Source organism: Serinus canaria, chromosome 3, assembly GCF_022539315.1.
Source record: "Serinus canaria isolate serCan28SL12 chromosome 3, serCan2020, whole genome shotgun sequence".
NCBI lineage: Eukaryota > Metazoa > Chordata > Aves > Passeriformes > Fringillidae > Serinus > Serinus canaria.
In genome coordinates, this window is record NC_066316.1 from 14,351,880 (window position 1) to 14,372,870 (window position 20,991).

The following is a 20,991-nucleotide window of genomic DNA, read 5'->3' on the forward strand; positions in this document are numbered from 1 at the left end:
AAATTCCATCAGAATGTGGGGAGAGCGTTTAGTGCAGCGGGGCTGCAAAAAGGGGATTTCATGGGGAAGCACAGTCCCCCTTTGCAGTCCTCCTTCTGAAACTCCATGCAGTCACCAGAACAGTGTTGGTTTGGAGGCTGTGAATCTGGCTGAAAGCTGGAGTTCAGGACTGCACATTGTGCTGGAGTAAAGTTGAGAACTATTAAAAGTAAGGACGAAGAAAAAACCTGAAACCAATGCAGAACTGTCTCAGCTGCAAACCAGATTTCTTTGTGGGTCAGCTGTCATCTCTAGGAGCAGCAGATCCCAATTTCTACCTCTTTGGAAGTGTAACTGAGAGGAACCAGGAGATCTGTACCACCAAGTAGGTTCAGTCACTGCAGTGTCAAGGCTGGGACAACTGAGGTCCCCAAATTAGCCCATCTCTCACCAATCTGTGCAGGAAGGCCCTGTGGCAGACCAGCTGTGTTCAGAGCAGCACTTTGCTCATGCAAAGAGCCTGTTTGCCAGATTGCAGTGGGAGGGGGACAGAAAAAGACTTTGCCACAGGGATGACCTGGTGACTAATGAGTTTCATTGATCCTCTGCTTGCAGGAGAGAGCAATCCATCATCTGCAGCTCCTGCAGGCTGTTCTGCTGAAGGCTCTGAGGAAGCAAACGTGAGCTGTTACCTAAAAGCAGGGCTGTGTGAGCCCTCTGAACCTAATGATGCTGTGCTCTCATGGATGTATAAATATGATGGTGCAGAAGATCCCAGCATCAGAGACTCTCTGGATGGCTTCTACAAAATATATTGCAAAAAGCAGCCAGAGAGAAAGGATCCGACCTATGAGGCAGCCTCACAGTGTCTGTCACAGAAGATTTCTGACCTGGAGCAAAAGGACGGAACAAAGTATGTGTCACGTTGCCTGCAAATGGCACAGTTGGTCTTGAACAGAGATGGATGTAAGATCTTTCCAAACCACCCCCCTTCTGCTTGCTTTTCAAAGCCAGCTGAAGGAGAAGTCTTGTTGGAAAATAGGAGGACACCTGGACTCTCAGATGATGTCCTGCAGTTCCTCTTGAAACAAACACAGGCAGAACGTAGCCCTGATGTGTCACATGAGAAGTGAGCAAGACACTGCTTTGTTGCTGTCATGGAAGCTTTGCTTTCACTCCAGAAAGAGGTGACTTTATTAGACAGACATTGTTCTCCAAGCAACACCTTCAACACCAGATGCTCCCTTGAGGGCTTCACCCACACCAGACCTTGCACTTTGCTCTTTGAAGGGTTGGGAGGGGTCATGCAGTGTTTGTTGATGGGACATCAAACATGATAATTTATATCCACCAGGCTTTTAAATTGGCCTGCATCCTTACCCCAGGTTAACAGTGGTCTAGCTCAAATTCAGCCCCTGGGTGGGCATTGCTGTCCAATGCTGTTGGCTAGAACAGAATGCTTGAATGACCTTGGCATGGTGTGCCCCAGCCCTGCAGAGAGAAAGTTAAGATTTTGTTCTGAATATTTGTCTCCACGGGGTGCCTGTTAGCTCTGTGTTTTTACCTACAGACAAATAACCCCACAGTTCATTACTGCAATGCCAAGTGAGTTTTTCTGACAGAAAAAGTGTGTGTTTGCATGAGAAAGAGAAAATACAGCTCTGAGTATGCTCTCTGACAGTGCTTCTGTCCTATTTACCTCCTCACCATTACTGCCCCCAACAACCTTCAGTTCCTTTCTGACTTTCATGGTGGTGCTAATGAGATCCCTGGGGGAAAGTTCCCTTTAAAATGAAATAGATCTCTCTGAGCCCAAAGAGGCTGATGTCAGTCAGCAACAGAGCAATGAACACACACAGACACTCAAGGTTTCTCTCTCAGAAGCCTCCCAGCTCGGTGGCTTCTTTGTTGCTTTACTGCCTCTGCCAGGCAGATAAATATCTTTGTGCATGTTTTCCACCCACTGGCCTGTGGACTGAAAGAGCAGTTTGCTGTAGTGATAAAGAAAAGAAAAGAAAAGAAAAGAAAAGAAAAGAAAAGAAAAGAAAAGAAAAGAAAAGAAAAGAAAAGAAAAGAAAAGAAAAGAAAAGAAAAGAAAAGAAAAGAAAAGAAAAGAAAAGAAAAGAAAAGAAAAGAAAAGAAAAGAAAAGAAAAGAAAGAAAAAGAAAGAAAGAAAGAGAAAAAAAAAGAAAGAAAGAAAGAAAGAGAAAGAGAAAGAAAGAAAAAAAAAGAAAGAGAAAGAAAGAGAAAGAGAAAGAAAGAAAAAAAAAAAGAAGAAGAGAAAGAGAAAGAAGAAAAAAAAAGAAAGAAAGAGAAAGAGAAAGAAAGAAAAAAAAGAAAGAGAAAGAAAGAGAAAGAAAAAAGAAAGAAAGAAAAAGAAAGAAAACAGAAAGAAAAAGAAAGAAAGAAAAAGACAGAGAAGAAAGAAAAGAAAGAAAGAAAGAAAAAGCAAGAGAAAGAAAAAGAAAGAGAAGAGAGAAAGAAAGAGAGAAGAAAAGAAAAGAAAGAAAGAAAAGAAAAGAAAAGAAAAGAAAAGAAAAGAAAAGAAAAGAAAAGAAAATAAAAGAAAAGAAAGAGTGGTTGGGGTCTCAAAGGCCACCATCACTGTGCTTGCTCCAGTACAGCCACAGTGCTCACATCAGTTTTGGTATTTGATGTCCAGTGTTTGCCAGCCCAGCTGCAAACCTCTCATCCACTCTCTGTCCACACTGGCCAGATCTGAGAGTTGGTGTTTGTGTTCCTGCATGTCACATTCCCTGCTGCAGTCCCACATGGGACTGCTATTCCTGCCTTGCTGCCCCTGGCAGATTGGCACAGCTGCTGTGCTCTGCAGGTGTTTCCAGCAAAGGCAATGGAAATTTGGCTGCACCCTTCAGTCAGAGCAGGAGGGGGCCCAGCTGGCTGCAAGTTATGGCCAAAGTCTTAGGACTTGATTTAATTTGTCTTTGCAAATAGATTTATATTAGAAGTGCCTGGGTTTAGTTTCCTGTCCTTGAATCATACATTTAGCTCAGTAGTGGTCCTGCTCTGTGTGTTGCTTGCTTGCTTTTATGTCAAAGGTGTTGTACATGTGCTGGAGGGCACACAGAATATTGGAGCAGACCTTCAGCTGCTCCCCCAGCATTACTCAAGTTAATGGTGCTAAGGGGAAAAAAGGAGGTGAGGATGCAGCATCATTTCTGTGGTAGCAAACAAACCCACAGGTGCTTGTGTATCAAAATCCAGATGAAAGCATCCTGCTGGCAAAAACTATAGAGAATGGTAATATCAGGTAGTTAAGCCACAGATACAGCTGGAAAAAGCAAGCATGCTCCTCAGTGTGCTGTCAGTAATTACAGTAACATCACTGGCCCTCTGCCAACTCCCACTGCCTAACCCCCAAAGATCTGTCACAGCCACAAGGGCACTGGTTTGACAGATGTAGGGAGATACTGCTGAGGATGTACAGGGAAGAAGGAAGGTCTTCATTGTGAATCACGTGTTGTTGCTTTTAATCTTTGCCAGTGTTTATGCTGTTCCACACAGTTAAATTAGCTGCTGTGCAAAACCTCTTAACTTCCATTTTAAGGGAAGTAATCTCCCATGAAGAGAGAGATGGAGAAATCAGAGGTCTGCATCTGAATCCCTTTAGTTGCTGTATTTGGTTTGTTGATGAATTGGTCAGTGCTTTAGGTTAGCTTGAAAACCATCTGGTCTCCTATTCAAACTTTTTAAATATTATTTTAATTTTTAAAAAGTGCCAAAGACATTCAACTTCCACAAAGAAAGCTTGCAGAAAAATAGGAAGTTCCTGCTCTTCAGGAGAGACCTACTGCTACTGATGTTTGAGACATCCCTACTGGGTTTTGATGGAAGAGAAAGGAAGCTCAGAATGACAAAATAGAGAAAAGGTGGCTGCTGGAAGAGCATGAAGAGAGATACTGGCAGAGGAGAGCCTGAAACTGTTCAATTTTAAGGATCAGTGTAGGCAGAACAGACTGGATGCAGCTGAAAAATTTGGATTATGACTCATATCTACAAATCTTGTCTGGCGTCTTGCAGAGGACTTGGTAATTGTGCTGCTGAAACATGCAGTCTTTTGAGAAGTTTGCACCCCTCAGAATCAGGAGTGCTGCAGCTCTGTGCACTGCTCACTTCCAGTGGATCATGGATATGAGTATCCATGGCTTCCTCAAGGTAAAAGACAGTCTTTTTGCATGGCAAGTACCAAGAGTGGTATGAACTGTGCACTAATCTGAGAAATTGAGTTTATTGCTGAGAGGTGAAGTGCCTTCCTCTCTCCCTGGCTTGCACTTGACTTAGTTTTGACACTTGTATGGTTTCAGCTCACCCTATCTCCCCAGCTTGTTGGCCTCCCCAGCACTGGTGGTTCTCACCTCTCTTCATCCCCCTGTGTGTGGAGGCTGCTTTAGCCAAGGCATTTGGGGGCTTACACTGCAAAACAATCCAAGGGGTTTTTTCCCTTCTGTTTGTTCAAGGCTAACAGCTGAGGAGCAGCTTTCTGAGCCTAACTTAGAGCAACACCTGAAAACCTACACCACCTTTCAGGGCTCTGGGTATGCAAGATCCCACAAGATCCTCAGGCAAAGTGTAAGTGAAGTAAAAGATGGGGAATCAGTCCCATAAAGTAGGACAAGCAAGGCCAAAATTGATCCCCCATTGCCAAGTAGGAGGAACACGGGACGTGGTGAGGACTTGCCTTGGCCCAGGGGTTTCCCTGCTGCACAGCCCAGATCCAAATCCCACCCAGGGTCTGTTAGAGGTGTGTGTGCTTTGGGGTGGGTATTTGGGACCTGAGCTGGACCAGCATCCCCAGGGTGTCAGAGGGGTGAGGGAGCTGCTTCAGGCACTGAGCCCTGCCCATGCACTCCAACCACTGGAGTGGCCTTGGGGCCCAGCCTAGGACCAGCTCTGGCAGGCTGAGAGTGCTGCCTCTACTCCCTTCCATAAATGCCTGATCCAAGCTCTTTTGTCATCCTTGCTGAATCCTGCTGCTGTGAAGTCATTCCCTGGCTGGGAGCTGCTCCAGGACGTTTGGTATCAATGGCCTCTCTGCTGCTTACTCCAACAGCATTTTTATTTTCCATCCCACACAGCTGCTGGTGGGAGGTGCTGATTCATGCCAGTGACCTACCCAGTCCTGGAGCCCAAAGGCAGCCAGGGAGAGCTGAGCTCCTGCCACAGGTGCTGAAGCAAGCCCTGAGCTGACTTCAGTGAAGTGAATGGATCCAGGGCTGTTTCTGCCACGGGGGATTTTCCCCCAGGAGTTCAAGGTGCTTTGGTGTGCCTGGATGTATCAGGACATATAATACAGTTTTTAAAACTGCTATATGACAGGTAGTGTGTATCCTGTGTAAATGTGGCTGTTTCATTACTGAGCATTGGCGATTTTGTGTGGGGCATATGTTTTCCCACAACACAGAAGTTCATTTTAAAAATACCCTGTTCTGTAGGCTTTCCCTAATGACTATTTTCCCCCACACATTGATTAGGCAACAGCATATGCCAGCATTTCTTCCTTAAAAGTAAAATCTGGCACACGGCACACAGAGCATGAAATAATAATATATGATTAAAGCAATAGCTGGAGCTAACCAAAGCCAGAAAACTTGTGGCTGAAAGGTCAAACCTTTTTTAAAATTGCCTTTGCAGTGGCCTCTTTGTTTGCAGATGCTGGGACTTGGGAGGGAAAGTCTTGTAATGAAAGAACAACTGTCATAGAAAATTTCGCCCTCAGTACAAGCCAAACAAACTTTCAGTTGCATTGGAAGGCAGGTTCTTGTAATGGGAAATGTCAGCCTTAGGGCAGGTATCACTTTCCAGTGTTACCTGCACTGCTGCGAGAGGTGAGCCAGGAATGATGCTAAAATAAGCACCTCCCGGCCAGAGAAGCAGGGTGATTCTGTAATTAAGGATACTGAGGTGGTTGCTGTGCCCTGCAACACATTTTCAGTGTGAGTTCCAACAGTTTTTTCTAAGTTGCCAGCAGCTTGTTTTGGGTATCTGATAGCTTCAGAGAAAGATTGAAAGAGCAGGGCGTTTACACCCACGTCTCTAACAGCAATTCCCCTCAAAACCCTGCAATTAGGTGTTCCAACAATAAGAGAGATTTTGCCTGTGTGGTCCAGCCCCCCTGTTAAAGAAGCAACTCAGCACGTGTTCTGTGAAGCCAGCTTGGTTTTGGTCCTTGTTTTTGCACCTTCCCTGGGTCTGACTGGTCCCTGGGACAAGCTGAGCACCATATGATAAAGGTGTGAGTGCAGGCAAGTGCCATGGCTGGGTTCTGTCTCTGGGAGTGTTCATGCTGCTTGTCTGGTGTTCCAGAATAGCCTGGTTGCACATGAATGTGTAAGGAAAAAAGTTCTTCTGCCATGAGGGGACAGACTGCTGTTTTCAGGGCTGGGGGAGTCTTTCCAAAGGCAGCAGTGAATTAGGCTGAAAATGCAATGGTGTGCTGGACGAGCATCAGACTGATTCCTGTGCCCTTCCTCCTGTTCCTATTCCCATGGGGTGCTTCTGCAGCTGATTTTTCCCCAAAAAAATCAGGCTCAGTGAGCTTCACCTGAGTGCTGGCAAAGCCACCCACTGTGGCTTGCTTTTTCTCATATCCAGAGTAGCAGAGTCTCTTTTAAGGTCTCTTTTCCTGTTTGGATCACCTTCCCACCATCAGGGTTACTAGACAAATTTACACAGATGGAGCATCTTCCTGCTGTTTTCATTTCCCAAGGCTGCCTTTAAGCTTAAGCCTTTTAAAATTTTTTGATAAACACACAGCATTTCATACAAAGGGCCTAAAATCGGAGTATGCAAAAGGAAAAGGATATTCTAAGGGGAAAGGATGCTGGCAAAATATCCTCCTGCATTTTGTAGGTTGTGCTCTCTCTTTCCTGGGCTTTTTTTGCAATTGGGTTTTGTTCTTTGTGCCAGTGGTGATTCGAAAAAAGGTGATGGAAAATTTCTTGGGGGATTCCTTTTGCTGTGTGAATACTGCTGTTGTAAAATAGATCTCTCAACACTGTGTTTTCAGTGCAATTATGTGCAAGGGCATAATTGGATTATTTTTTCAGTACATACATTGTTCAGTAATAAAAACTTTATTCTGAAATCATTACAGTCTGTTGCAGAAATCTATATGTTTTTATGCTACAAAATGGAAATTTGCCTCTGAAATTTCCGTGACACTATCAAGCACAGAACAGTATTGTTCTTACCAAACAGAACCCTTGCTGAGAGTCAAAGTGCTATAAATATTTAAAGAAATTAATTACTAAATAAGCCAGACTAGTGCCCCAGTCTTTAAATATTAAATGGAACATGCACAGTTGACAAAAAGCAGGCAGAAACACTGAATAGGGCAATTTAATGGCCTAAATGTAATTATTTGTAGTGCAAAAGCAACTAATAAAGTAATTTTTGCTTAATGACAAGCAGTACTCAAAATACGAGGGCTTAAGTGTCCACATTTTGCTTGCTGAAAGAAATTTCTATCCTGTTTTTTATTCTACTACAGAGGTCCCAAAGTTCACCAAGGAGGTTAATTAACCAGTGTGAGTGAAAAAAGAGCAGGGGGAATTGGCAGGGGTTGTCTGATGCAGGGTTTTCTTTGGGGCAGCACCAGGGTGTGCAGCTCAGCCGTGCCCAGCCTGCAGGGAGAGATGCTCCAGCAATCTCCAGCTGCTCTCTGGGCATCAACTGCCTGGGAACTCCAGTCCTGCAGTGATGCTAATCCTCCAAAAGCCAGCCCAGAGAGATGTAGTGGCAGCTTTTGGGCACTGTTCATTGTCCAGGACTCCTCTCTGGTCAGGGAGGTGTTGGGTGCTCTTCCCCCCTGGTAGAGGAGGAGGCACCCAGGGCTGTGGAGGTTGTTTCTGTTGTCAGCAAGGCAATTTGGTGACAGCTGAGGCTGGGAGAAGGTTTAGTCATAGCCAAATTTGTAAAGCCATGAGTAATCATGTCAGGGCTGCTTGTGCCCCTGCTCAGATCCAAAAGCTGCATTTTAGCTTGATGGCCAGTTCATCTGGAGTGGTCAGTTTTGAGTCGGAGTCCAGCAGATCATTTTCTGACAGAAAATTAGGTGAGAAGTGTCAGCTCAGAAAAAATGAAGTCTTGTGGCTAAAAATGCCAGTGGTTCCCACATTATTAGGCAAATTCCAAGTTTCTCTTCTAGGAGGAGATGTGCCTGTTGGTTCCCATCAGTGTCATCTTTCCCCTGGAGACATTTACCAGTGGAATTGCAGGAGCTAACTTGCATCTCCTGCCTGTAGCAATCAATGCCAGTGAGTTCTACTAGGGAAGGACTTAGGAAGTGGCACTTCATGCTGTCTGTAGTATGGAAAAATTGCCCCTAGCCTCCAAAGTATGCTTGCTGTCTGTCTATCTATCATTTTAAACTTATTTTTGTATTGCAGCATTATCCAGTTTTCTGCCATCTGAGCTAACAAACTGAGAGAAGGATGACTGGGGAGGAAGAGAGGTATGTGTGAGCAGTATATGAGAAAATGTTCTGTGGAAAACCTGGGATGTTGGATAAATGGTTATGTTTATACTTGGTCTTCTTTCTCTCACCTCTGTTTTGGATTTGGTGGTTTCTTTTCTTTCATTCTGCAGCCTGTGAGTGTATCCAGAAGCCCTGAGGATTAATATCAGGTAGCACAGGGCTTTTTCCAGAAGACTACAGCAGGCTCTGTGCATGTATTTTTCATACCACTTAATAGGTATGGCATCCCTTGTAGGCTTATTGTAAACCTCTTTTCAGTTAGGCCATATAATATTTGACCTCCTTTCTGTGGAATAGACACATCACTGAAAAATAGGAGCTAGAAGGATCCTGCATGGAAGAGAAGAGGGTTACAAGTGAAGAAATTTTGTTTTTTTAAGAATACTAAGAAAGACAATTCAGGAAGAGCTGGACTGAACTTTTAAGGTTCTCAAGCAAAAATACCCTGTAAATTCTTTGGATTTTTTAATGAAAAAAGTCTTTTCACACTAAAGACTGGAAGTCAGTTTCTAGCAACTTTTTCTGCACTGCCTAAGTGCATGTGGCATGAATAAAACCCCACAGTGTGAGGTGCTATATAAATACAGAAAAGAAAAAAAAGATATTTGCCTACGCTACAGAAATCACCCATCTGTACCACACAGGGTCTCTCAGCTGCAGCTCAGTTTGCTGGGCACTGGTGCCATGTGCTAAGGCCACAGGTGGTGACAGTGCTGTTTCACTTTTGTGGAAGAAGGACCTAAAAATGTTTCAGCTGTGCAGCTCCATCATCCCTTATGTTGCAATGAGCACTGCATATGGCAAGGTTTCTGAAAGGATTTTGGTTCTCTTAGGGAAACTGGATAGATGGTGGCCTTTAGGTGCAATTGTCTTTCTCCAGACCCATCCTCTCAGCACCTTCTGAATGAAAGAGATGAGTTTGTTCATGAAATGGGCTGCAGTATTTTAATGCCACGAAAACTAATTGGCATGTAAGAATGAAGATAATCCCCACTAGCACACCTAATTAGAAGAGCAATCCTCATTTTCCTCATGCAGTCTCCTCTCAATTTAGAAGGAGCTCAGGCACAGAAATTGCTTGTCATCCTTTGAAGTTCCAGCTTCTAGCATGAGCCAAATGTGTAATTTTTTAAAGCATTTGTATTTGAGAGAATTCTACAGGATAAATACTGTTTATTCATAGAGCAATAGATTGTCACAACATTGCGAGGCGTGGATGTCACTGCAGTCAGAGAACTGACACATCTGAGAAAGGAGGTTGGGGTGTGTCACTCGCAGCTGATCGAATGAAATGTGCCTTTGCCTGCAGTAATCCTGATTTAGTGCAGTCACAGCTCTCTCCTGATCTGCAGAGAAACTCACCCCAGCTGATACCTGGCTGTAAAAGTCCATGTGAAGTGACAGTGCTTTGAAAACAGAGGCTGACTTAATTAACTGTGGGCAAGATGCTTGGATGCTCTGGTTTTCCAGTGCTGGCAGAAGAGTCTGTGGGATCCTGTTTTGGAATCCCACTCTGAAGACAGAGTTGGATATACTCCAACCAGTTCTGTCCCTACTCCTGTCAGAGGCCTCCTACAACATTTTCAAATCTTTGTATCCTCGAACCTGATCAAATCTGAAGGTGTGAAGGTGCTCCCATGCAGACCCTGATGTAACTGATGGCAAAACATGCTATTTATATGCCTGCAGAAGCAGAGAACACATAAAAGGCAAATGTTTCACTTGAAATTCTTTCTCATGAGCAGCTGAAGAGGCTGAGGCCAGGCTGAATCCTCACACAGACAGGAGAGGATATGGGGGCCTCAGAGCCAGGGAAATTTGTCAGTCTTTTGAAACAGGCTTGTGACTTCCCAAAGCCAAGACTGGAGATTCCCAAAGAAGTACCTGCCTGTGGAGATGGGGCTGGCATAGGCAGTGCAGAACAGCATGCAGGAGGGAGATGGGAGATGTTGCAGGTGGTTTGTCTTCCATGGTGGCCAGGTGACTGGATTGTGTTACTTTGCAGAAATGGCAAACTGAATGCAAGGTGAACAAGGTGTCTCCTCCAGGCTATCTCCTGAAGCAGGCTTCAAATGGAGCTGGAATTCTGCTTCCTGCTGATGAGTTGTATTGGAGCACTGTGCTTGTGTCCTGTTTTGTGTCTTTAAAGGCTGTGTGGCTGTAGCAGCCTGCCATTGTTAATGGACAATAGAATGGCACAGGAATGATAACAGAGGGAACTGCCAGCTTGGTGTATAGATCCATTGTCCTCCAGGAACACTGGCAGTTCGAGGGCCATCTGCTCGGCTCTGAAGACAAAAAAGAAAACTTTAAATACACTTAAAATTGGAGGTGGCCCTCTGAGGGTTAATGAAAAACAAAAAGAGTTCTGGTCTTTGCCTGGCTCTGAAGGGAACCGGGTGGAACATTTGGACTTCCTCGTTTTAACTTGCCATTAAAGCTTTTTATTCCGCTACGGACTAACTGGGACAGCAGGGGCTGTTAAAGGAAACGATGTAAAACTTGATCTGTCTCTGCTTCCTCTGGCTCCCCAGAGCATCATCACAGTAAATAAGAGGTTTGCCTGTGGAGATGGATGCTGAGAGCAGTGATTTCCGTGGTAGAACTCTTGGGGAATACTGCGTGCCATTCCCTCCTCAGATGCCATAAGTACTGGGATTACTTCCCAGTCGTTCTCGGGGTCTGGGTGTACTGGATAGGGGGTGGGGGAAGGCTGTGAGAGGAGGGAGCAATGAGGGGAGGGGAAGGGACAAAAACCTTGCAGGAGGAAAAGGCTGCAGCAGCACCTGAAGGCTTTGATGGGAAAAGGGTGTGGGAGCGCGGCGGTGATTTCTTGTGGAAGCTGTTTCAGAGGGATGAGTTACCGCACCTCCTCCCTTCGGCAGAGGCTCGGCATCCTCTGATGGTGGGAAAGACCTAAAGATGCTACCGCATCCTCCGAGCTGGAGAAGGAGGCAGGGAAGCCCCGCTTTCCCCCTTTGCTGAGGCGGGGGGATGTACAGGGGTCTTGGAAGTGTTAGTCGGGGGACGGGCAGGGCGGCTGCGGTAGTTGCCAAGGAAGGGAAAGCGCTCTCAGCTTGCCCAGCCTGTGAGAAAGTTGCCCTGCTCCGGAGGGGAGGGGGCGGCGGAGAGGAGAGGAGAGGAGAGGAGAGGAGAGGAGAGGAGAGGAGAGGAGAGGAGAGGACGGGGCGCGGGGGCGGCGGCGGCACCGCCCCCGGGGGCTCGCGGTGACGCAGCTCCGGCGGGGCCCCCCGCCCGCTCCTCCGCCCCCGCTCTCCTTTTAAACCGCGCCGGAGCCGCCGAGCGCAGCCCAGCGCAGCCCAGCCGAGTATGGGGCCGCCGGCGCTGCTCGCTCTCCTGGCGGCCGCCGCCCTGGCAGGTGAACGGGGCGAGGGCGCATCCCGCCGGGAGAGCGCTGGGGTGGGCGGGGAACGGCCCGAGAACAGCCCCAGCGGGGAGCGGTGGAGGGATGGACGGGCTCGCTCCGGGGAGGCGGCGGTGGGTGCGGGACCCGCAGCCCGGGCTCTCCCCTCGGGAAGGGGCGGCGGGGCCGGGGCGTGGGGATGGCGCTGGCCGAGAGCTCCTCGGCTGCTCCGCCTTTATTTTTATCCCGATGCGGCGTCTTTGCACAAAGACTTCTCGCTGCCGCTTCGTTACAGCGATGCTGCTGGGTGTTTGCCAGCCGGCGCTGGATGCTGGGAGGTGATGGCAAAGTAGCGGCTCTGCGGGTTTAAGTAACAGGATTTTTAGTTTTTTTGCACGCGGCATTAAATACTAAAACCCCGCGGTGAAATGAACCTTAAACACAATAGAATGGGGTGGTGGCTTGGCTCTATAGTGTTTTATGCATACTTACATCATTGGCTGGAAGAGTCGGTGTCATTCTGGGTTGAGTATTTTGGCTTTAGGTCTATTAGAAGTCTCCACGCTTCTGGGACTTATACAGAGACTGTGAGGAAGTTGGCTGCCTTCAAGTGCCTTTATTGAAATCAAAGAGGGAGCGTGGAATACAGAAGAGACCCCAACACAGAGAAGCTCACCACACTTATACCATAAATTCTATGGGGGTTTGTTACCAAATATTTTTTCCTGTTTATGCCATCAAACAGATCAGGTAACTTTACATCCTTCGTGGCTGTCGTGCTTTCAAATGTTGAACTGATTAAGCATTAACTTGAAGAACTTTCTAGTACTCCTGCAAATCAATATGCCTAAATTTCAGTGATCCTGCCTAGGAAGACACTGTGACATTTTGGTGAGGAATGACACTGCACTGAGTCATCTGCACTGATGAAACAAAGCCATGTGGGGATTTCATCAGGGACCCACCTGAAGATCTGTTCTAATCTTGGAGATGCAAGCAAAAACCGTGTGAATTTGTCCTGCTTTTATCATTTCTCATGATATTCATCAACTCTCAGCACTTAGGCAAAATCAAATAATCTGATCACAGCTGCCTGGGCAGACTTCGTTCCGGAGGGTAAAGCAGAGCCAGGGCTTAGCTTTGCTTCGTGGGGCTGTGGTTTGTTTCTTGCTGTGTGTTCAGGTGCAAGGTTTCCATGCTGGCACGTGCTCGGGCTTTGCTCTGCTCTGGAGCCCTGCCGTGCTCCGTCTGCTGTGTTCCTGCGAGGCCACGGGTGGGTACCCTGCTGCCTGAGCCTGCTGTCCCTGTCAGGGTGATGGCCTCACCCCTCCTGAGCACACATGCAGAGCATGGCAGCCGTGTTGGCCAGCACCTTCAGGTGTCAGGTGACCCCAAGGGAGCTCTTGCCAGCTGGCATGGGCTGGCAGTGCCAGCACCTGGGTAAAGTGGGGCACTGCTGGCTCCCCACTGCCTTCCTGGCTCAGCCCTGGCAGAGCAGCTGCCTCAGTATGTTATTTCAGGCTGTGGCATGGATTGGAGCCTCATCCTGTTTCTCCAGACAGGTTAATATGAGTTTGTCCAATACCATTTGGTTCTCCTGATATTGTTATGATGCTCCCTCTTTGTTCATGCTGGCTTTCACTGTTATCCAAGCTCTTGGGAGCTTTTGGGCAACAAAGACAGTGGGTACAACCTGACTGTCTTCCTGTGCCACTGAGAGCACTCAGGGGGTGGACTGAGGTAGGAGATGATGTCCAGGAGTTTGTCTGCTCTGTGCTTTATCCCATCAGCCGGGTGTCACTCACAGGAGATGTACTGTGTCAAAGGACAAAATCAGATGTTTGCCCTGGAGCCTGTCAGGTTTTCACGGGTGCTGGAGGAGCAGAGGAGCCTCCCCAGAAAGAGCCCATGAAGGGGCTCATAGCTGTGCTTTCAAGTGAGTGGAGCCTGGGAGCAGCTCCTGCTGTAAGAGCAACATCCCCAATACCTGTGGGACTGAGAGAATGTCTTTTTAAGAATAACACTTGTTTTGGTGGGAGGAGCTTTGTTTCCTGCCCCGATGTATGTGCGTGCTGCTCCTCCTGCCTGCAGCAGCCTGGCAATCATTTGCATACTGGGTTAGTGAAGGAGCTCGGAGCTGCCTCAGCCGGCTCTGAACGCCAGAGATGGGGGAGAGGCTTGGCTCTGAGCAGCACCATCTCCCCTCACACACCACCTGGCACTCTCGGGGAGGGATGCAGAGCTATTTTAGGGGAATCCCTTCTGTGCTCTCTTTGTGTGGGTTCCCTTCTCTGATAGCACTTGTATACGCAGGGAAGGGTTGGGGGCTGGAGACGCACATCCCTGCATGTGTGTTTGGGGGAGAGCACAGAAATATCAGGAGTTATCAGTGTATGATGCTCAGCTATTACACTCTGAGTCAGTGCTCCAGGGGACGTCTGCTTCCTCTGCCAGCACAGAGAATAAAAAGGTTGTGTTGCTTTAAATAGCGTAAGGCTACGTGCTCCTGTCCTCCTTGGGACAGTGCTCATCCTCCTGATGTTGAGAGTAAAACTGACCTCCTTCATCTCCATGATGTTCATCTCTTTCAGGAGGTCTGTCACTGACCCAGCCAGTTTATTAATAACACACAGCAGCCAAGCTCATTAACCAGCTGGAGACATTGCAGTAGTGATGGCAAAATCAGGCAGCACGGAGGTTTTATGGGCAGTAACTTTTTTCCAAAAGCAAATTCCTTGGCCCAGGTACAGTAGAAGTGGTGTAAGGAGGTGTGAGTTATCCCACATGTCCCCAGGGCAGAGACAGTGAGGGGTGGGTTGTACTGCTTCCTTCCAGAGCAGTTTTCCACTGAGATTTGAGGGGGTTTTGCTTATTTATTGGAATGATAATGGACCACTCAGAGAATGGAAATTTTCCTGTCTCTTCTGGCTCTCCATCCTTGCAGGAGCCACCTCCAAGTGAGACATTTCTCCAGCAGGACTGGGACAGTAGCTGCTTTAAAGTCTTAAAGAATGGTCTGCTGCTGTCTGGTGTGCACCTAGAGCTTCTCCAAGAAGCCAGAAGATTCTTGGGGTGCAAACAGGCCTTGCCTGTTGGGTCTGATTTATTTTTTTTAACAGGTGCAACTACATAAGGACCTGGTTTGAAGTAAAGTTCCATTTTGGAATTTAAATGTGGCTTTCTTTGGTGTTGCATTTTTTGTGGGTGGGATTATTCTTGGTGTATATTATTTTAGTGCTGCAAGTGTTACCATGCCTCTTCTCTCGGCTATGCCTATATTAAGGCTATGCCTTAATTTTAGGTGGCTTTTTCATCCAAATAAGGAAAGATTTAATGTGGAATGTGCCTGGTTTAGTTGACTGCCAATCTAAAACCCAAGCTGCCTCATCACACCAATTTGACTGAGGACTCCTGTCAGTGATGCTTGTGTTAATGAGTCTCTAATAATTGTTTTTTCTTCCAGGTGCCAGCACAGTTCCAGTGGAAAAAGACCATACTGAAGAAATGGTGAGTAGGTGCTTGTCAAACCAACCTCAGAAACCACCAGTGATGTGTTCTCTATTTCTTTAAACTCTCAGGACAATGCTTCATTTTTTTTTTTTTTCCTAAGGGTAAATTTTTTAAAAGCTGATGTCTGGTGTGGAACTCAGAGTGCTTTTAGCTGCCAGGAGATGCCTGCCTGCACCTGAGTGTTTTGGTGGAAATGGGAGCTGGCTCTTGTGTCAGTGTGGTACTTGTGAAGCTCTGCATTGTACAGCTGCTTGAAAAGTGATCTGAAATATTGTACAGTGCATGTTATTATACTGACAGCTTTGGGGAAAGATGAAATACCTACAGTTACCCACTGTGTAACAGACTTACTGACATAGTCCTTCCTCTCCTTCTTTGGAAAGAGCTCTTACCCTGTGTGATTAAATAAATGCCATCAGCTGCTCCCAGAGCCGACACCAGACCCCCCTGCACTGGTTGTTGCTGTGATCATTTAGATCAGCAAACACCTGGTAATAACCAGAAATAGTTAAAAGACAAATGGCTCTGTAAGTGTTTCATTTACATGAAACATTTCAATGTCTCCTCCCAGTCAGCCTGAGGCTCTTGTACCCCCAGCAAACAGGAGCGCTTGTTCTCACCATCAACTTCAGCTCCTGAAAATCATTTTATACAGAGGACATACTTTGGTAGTGCTTAGAATTAGAGCACATTGTGTGACTTTCCTAAATCAATCCATTTTCTCTGCTTCCAGACAGCCCAGTTGCATGTTCAGTGCTAAAAGCCAGGCAGGACTCAGAGCACACTCATGTGAAAAGGTGTGGAGTGTGTCCCTGACAGAGGACATGGAGGTGTTTTAGTGTATTGGCAGTCCAAACTGCCTTTGCAGTATCCTCATGAGGACAGATCCTACAGGATAATCCTCATCCTTTGAATGTGTGTTGTATCTGTTTATTTTATAGGGTGTGTTACCACATGTTGTTTGACTTTCCTTTGTACTGAGTAGGGTATTTAATCTTTTAAAAGGTACAAAAGAAGCCCTTTAGCTCTGCAAACAAAAGGGGAGATAAAAAGACCTGTCTGTTCTCCTCCTGCTGGTACAGGAGCGAGGGGTGAGCCCAAATGTACAGGATGTATCCAAACTCATTAATAATAGCCTGAACTCTCATCTCCACCAGGCTTTTCTCCCAGCTGGGTCAGAAGTGAAGTTTCCATTTTTGCCATGAGGATTTTCTCTCCTGTTTTGTCTCCTCCAGGTAACCCGGTGCATTGTGGAGGTTCTGTCCAACGCTCTCTCTAAGCCAAATGCACCCCCCATTAATCCTGAATGCAAAGAAATCCTGAAGAAGAGTAAGTACAGTGTTATCTGAACTCAGGAAAGGAATTTGGTGCATGGTTTCTCTCTGGTGATGGAGCTGGTGAACTGGTACTTCAGCCTGTGTGAAACTTGTGACTCCAAATTTCAGTGCCAGAATTCTGGTTTCCTTCTGTCTGTCTCGCTCAGGGAACAAGCAGCCTGACCTGGGAATTCCCAGGGATTCTTGCCTGACACTTGTGGCTTCCTCCTTGAACCACCTGGAGAGTCTGAGAGGACTTGACAAACTCTTTAGATGGCCTGAGAAGATGAAGTATAACTATTGTAAAGCATCAGATTTCTTTGATTTTTTTTTTTCAGTTAATTTTAAAAAAACCTTCAAAATTTGCTAAAAAGAATCCCTGGTGGTTTTGGGTAGCTTGGATTAGATGGTTGTCTTTTTATTGTGGATAAGCATCTGTGATAGGCCTGGTCTGGCATTCAAAGAACTGAACACAACTCCAGATCCCATTGATTTTAATGGCAATGACAGCTAGCTTGACTCAGTTCTAAAAATGTGATCACAAAAAAAGCCAAAGAAGGAAATTTATTCTGGAAGTTCCAGGGGAACTTGTAAAATGCCTAATTAAGTGGAGTTAATTAGTTAGTTAATTCTTTTCCAGGCAAGCATACAAAATAGTGGCAAACTAAGGGTTTTGAAAGCAGAATTAAGCAATCGGTTCTGTCCAAATTTCCTTGGTACTTTGGGAAGCCAGTCATGTCTTTGAAATAACCCTTCAGTGGAGGGTTGGATTACTCCATGATGCTGCTTTTGTTATCATAGGTGATAAAAATGACAGAGAGAGAAGTGAAAACAAACAGCCTGAAGTGAGGCATCCAAAGGACCCAGCAGAGACTGAAAAACATCCTACTGGGAGCATGGAGAAAGAACAAAGGCAGGCAGGAGAGGAATCCAAAAAGTACATGGAAGGAGGTGATGAGGAGAAACTTGCTCATGAGGAAGGTGAAAGCAAGGAGGAGGAAGCTGGACACAACACACCTGCTCGGGATGAGACACTTCACATGGAAGAAAGAAAGCACTACCAGGAAATTGGGAGAGAGGAGGAGAGGAATTACCACAGTGAAGAGGAAAGCAAAGAGGGCAAGTGTTGTGAGGATGTAGAGGCTGCTGTTCTCACCAAGAAGTCCCACTCTGAGGGCATGAGCGTGGATGAGTTCCGTGGTGGGAATGATCAGAGCCCCAGGGGCCGCTGGCACCTGGAGGAGGGAATGCAGAGCCCTTCCAAACAAATTCAGGAAGGTGAAAAGGGAGAGGAAGAAAGGAGTGAGAAATACCACCATGAGTCTCAGGAACGTGGTTTCTCCCACCAGCAGGAGCGTGAAGAATCTGAGGAGAGTGAAGAAAGGGAGGAGGGAAAGGAACCCTTCAAAGGCAAAGGTTATCATGGGAAGCACAGGGCAGGTGACTCCTATGAAGAAAAGAGGGGCCATGGTGGTGAGAGGGGGGAACCAGCAGGGGGATCACACCCAGGGGAGGCCAATCTCTGGGAGCAGTGGAAGCACCGACAGAAGCATCAGGAAGAGTCTGAGGAGAAGGGTGGCTCTCCTGGGAGGCATGAGCCTGAGGAGCTGCAGGAGGAGGGGCCTGCAGAGCAGGGCAGTGAGGAGCACAGGGACAGCTGGCAGCAGAGCCAGGAGAGCAGGGAAGAGGAAAACAAGAGGCACCACCACAGTGAGGAGAGCAGTGAGAAGTGGCACGAGGAGAGGAGGCAGCACGATGGATCCCACCATTCTGGGGGCAGGGTGTACCTTGGTGATGAAAACCAGGAGGAGCTGGCCAGGTACCTGAGCAAGGAGAGGCAGCACCGTGTCGGAGGGAGAGCCCGCCTAGGGAACAGGCAGCAGGAAGGGTCCCAGAAGGCTCGAGAGCACAAGGGACAGGCCAGTAGGCACTACAGTACTGAGGACAGCCTGGAGGAGGAGGAGGTGGAAAAGAAGCATCACAGCAGTGACCAGGTGGAAAATGAAGAGGAGGAAAGGTTTGCAGAGAGGGAAGAGTACAGAGGCCATCTCCCCGCAGAGAAAGAGAAGAGAACCGCAGCATCCTACAGGCCTTTCTACCCACTGCTGTGGTGGAAAAGCCAGCACTTGGACAAAAGGGACAGTGCAGGGGAGCAGCTTCTGGAGGACAGGGAGGAAGGCAGGCCTGCCCTGAGTGAGAAGAGCCTTTTCCCTGAGTACAATGACTATGAGTGGTGGTCAGAAAAGCAAATCCAGAATGCTCTGAAGCACAAGCGCAGTGAAAAGAGGAATCCTGGCAAAACGAACAGATACGATGTGGAAAGGCAGTACAACAAGATGGATCAACTTGCACAACTTCTGAACTACAGGAAGAAGTCAGCTGAACTCCCAGGGCTGTACAGCTCTGGAGAAGAGCTGAAGAAGCGTCATGTGGCTGGAAATGACAGAAGGAGCCTAAGCCAGAGGCCCCTGACGGAAGAAGAGGTAAGTGCACAGCAGTTTCTCTGAAAAGCTGGGGGAAACACTCCCGAATCCATTCCCAAGGCAGCTGGGAAGCTGTGCACAGAAAAACACTAACAAGATTAAGTCACAGTTTGAGAGCAGATCTTCAGTGATTTAAAAATCTTCTTTCTTTGAACGGTGGGACTTTGAGTTTGCTGAACTACCCCGGGGCACAATTTGTGGGATAAAGGCACAGCTCCTGTCTGCTGCAAGGCAGGAAGGGGAAGATTGTATTCCCTTTTGGGCCCTGCCTCTCCCTCGAGGCTCTACAGACTGACAGAACAAAGGTACCATTGCAGCAGGAGCAGAGAGGAAACTGACAAGCACCATTTGGGCTGTCGGGTTGTTTAAAATACCGAACTGAAAAGTGAATTGGGTGTTTAGAGGGAAAGCGGCTGCCCATGGGCTTTCCAGCTGGAATTGCAGAGCAGAACCTGCACTGTACCTGTAAGTCCAGTTCCTATATGTAGTTCACACGTAGTGAGTCTTCTTCTTTTTGTTGGACTTCCTGTTCTGCCCCAGTAGGCAGGAAAACTGAGCCATCAGTCAGATCCCTCCTGGTGTGTGTCACTGTCTGCATTGCACAGGGCTGTGCTGGGAGCAGGGGAGGCTGGACGCTGATTTATACAGGTGCTAATTGGTGTTACCAAGTCATCCCGGTAAAGGCTGGGTGCATAAAGCTTCTCCTGCTCTCTGTGCCTGGGGAGCTGTGCCCTCCCTGCACCCTGTGCTGGCTCTGTGACCCCCAGGGACAGCACCTGCAGCTGTGACATGGCAGGAGGCCACCTAATGGAGGGTAGTGGTGCTTTAAATCTACAAAGATGAGGCTGTAATTAGGGCCTGCTCTCACAATTAAAATTTTGATGCTTTCCCCAGCCTGTGTTCAGTCCAAAGCAGGGATTTCACCAGTCTCCCAAGTCTTGGCTGCACTGCTGTGAACACCTGCTCTGGTCAGGGACTGGGAAGTGGCAGGACAGAATCTGCCTTAGAAATGGCCTTTCCTCCCCTTTCCCTTGAACAAAACATTTCTCAGCAGAAACGCTGTTTTCACAGGAAAAGCAGCTGGAAAACCTGGCCACCATGGACCTGGAGCTGCAGAACATAGCAGAGAAGATCAACAGCCTCAGGAGAGGCTGAAGGTGTCCTGCATTCTGTGGTAAAGTCACTGCCACTGGATTGTTGTTTGCCCTAAACCCAGGAAATTCTATTCACTGTCCACTCTTGTGTAGTGATTTACACAGCTGAAAGTGTCTTTAATTTGCTGTTATGCTCCTGAGACCTGAATGGCATGAATTTTAGTAACATAACCTTTCATGTGGGCAGGTATTTTTAATATGCTTTTGGAGATAATTGTGTTAGTGTTCTTCAGGAATATATTTGTCTGAGTTTGCAATAATAAAAACCATTGATCTTGGACCAAACCTTCTCCTTGTTCATGTGGCTGATGGGGTGATCTCAGAGTGAGCTGGGCAGGTGTGTAGGTGGTGCACAGAACAGTGGTGCTCCAACACGCCTTTCAAAGTTACAAGGAGCCCATCTTTTGTTTGTCACTTTGCATGAGCATGAGAGGGAAGCAGGAATGTGAAATCTCAATAGTGATCTATTTCTTGTTTCCTTCCTCATTTTCACTGCATTTGACAGGGATTATGGCACATTTGAAAACTGGGATTCAGTGGCAAGACTGTCAGTGTCACTACTGGTGAAATGGAGCTATTTGGCCTTGACCCAAATTAACTCCTTAACACTGTTTATTTCTCAAACTGACCTATTATGCAAATATGTTTTACCCCTGCTATTGTTTATTGTCACAGTATCTAGATAAGC

The 20,991-nt window shown here is 47.0% G+C and overlaps 2 protein-coding genes across 4 annotated transcripts in view; both read left to right on the forward strand.

Annotated features, from left to right (window-relative positions):
- The window catches only part of SHLD1 (shieldin complex subunit 1), a 61,074-nt gene extending 58,820 nt beyond the window's left edge, over nucleotides 1-2,254 (forward strand). Inside the window, exon 3 of the mRNA XM_050973160.1 lies at nucleotides 595-2,254. Within this exon, the coding sequence (XP_050829117.1) occupies nucleotides 595-1,112 (518 nt within the window). The 3' untranslated portion in view covers nucleotides 1,113-2,254. The remainder of the gene's footprint in view (nucleotides 1-594) is intronic.
- Nucleotides 761-20,592, forward strand: CHGB (chromogranin B). 3 transcript variants are annotated; one of them, XM_050973145.1, is made up of 6 exons: nucleotides 761-892; nucleotides 8,388-8,452; nucleotides 15,304-15,347; nucleotides 16,586-16,679; nucleotides 17,468-19,149; nucleotides 20,221-20,592. In XM_050973145.1, exons 3-6 carry the CDS (start codon nucleotides 15,345-15,347, stop codon nucleotides 20,302-20,304), a joined length of 1,863 nt encoding a protein of 620 aa, XP_050829102.1. In that variant the 5' UTR covers nucleotides 761-892; nucleotides 8,388-8,452; nucleotides 15,304-15,344; the 3' UTR covers nucleotides 20,305-20,592. The 3 variants fall into 3 exon arrangements, with proteins under 3 accessions (XP_050829102.1, XP_050829103.1, XP_009094456.1); XM_050973146.1 differs by lacking the exon at nucleotides 761-892 and adding an exon at nucleotides 2,484-4,155; XM_009096208.4 differs by lacking the exons at nucleotides 761-892; nucleotides 8,388-8,452 and adding an exon at nucleotides 11,644-11,855.
- The last annotated feature ends 399 nt before the right edge of the window (nucleotides 20,593-20,991 follow it).

Excerpts from the sequence above, each read along its gene's own strand:
- CHGB (XM_009096208.4), top strand. The coding sequence starts at position 11,807 with ATGGGGCCGCCGGCGCTGCTCGCTCTCCTGGCGGCCGCCGCCCTGGCA. Across the intron at positions 15,348-16,585 it reads AAGACCATACTGAAGAAATG|GTAACCCGGTGCATTGTGGA; the intron begins GTGAGTAGGTGC and ends TGTCTCCTCCAG. Across the intron at positions 16,680-17,467 it reads CAAAGAAATCCTGAAGAAGA|GTGATAAAAATGACAGAGAG; the intron begins GTAAGTACAGTG and ends TTGTTATCATAG.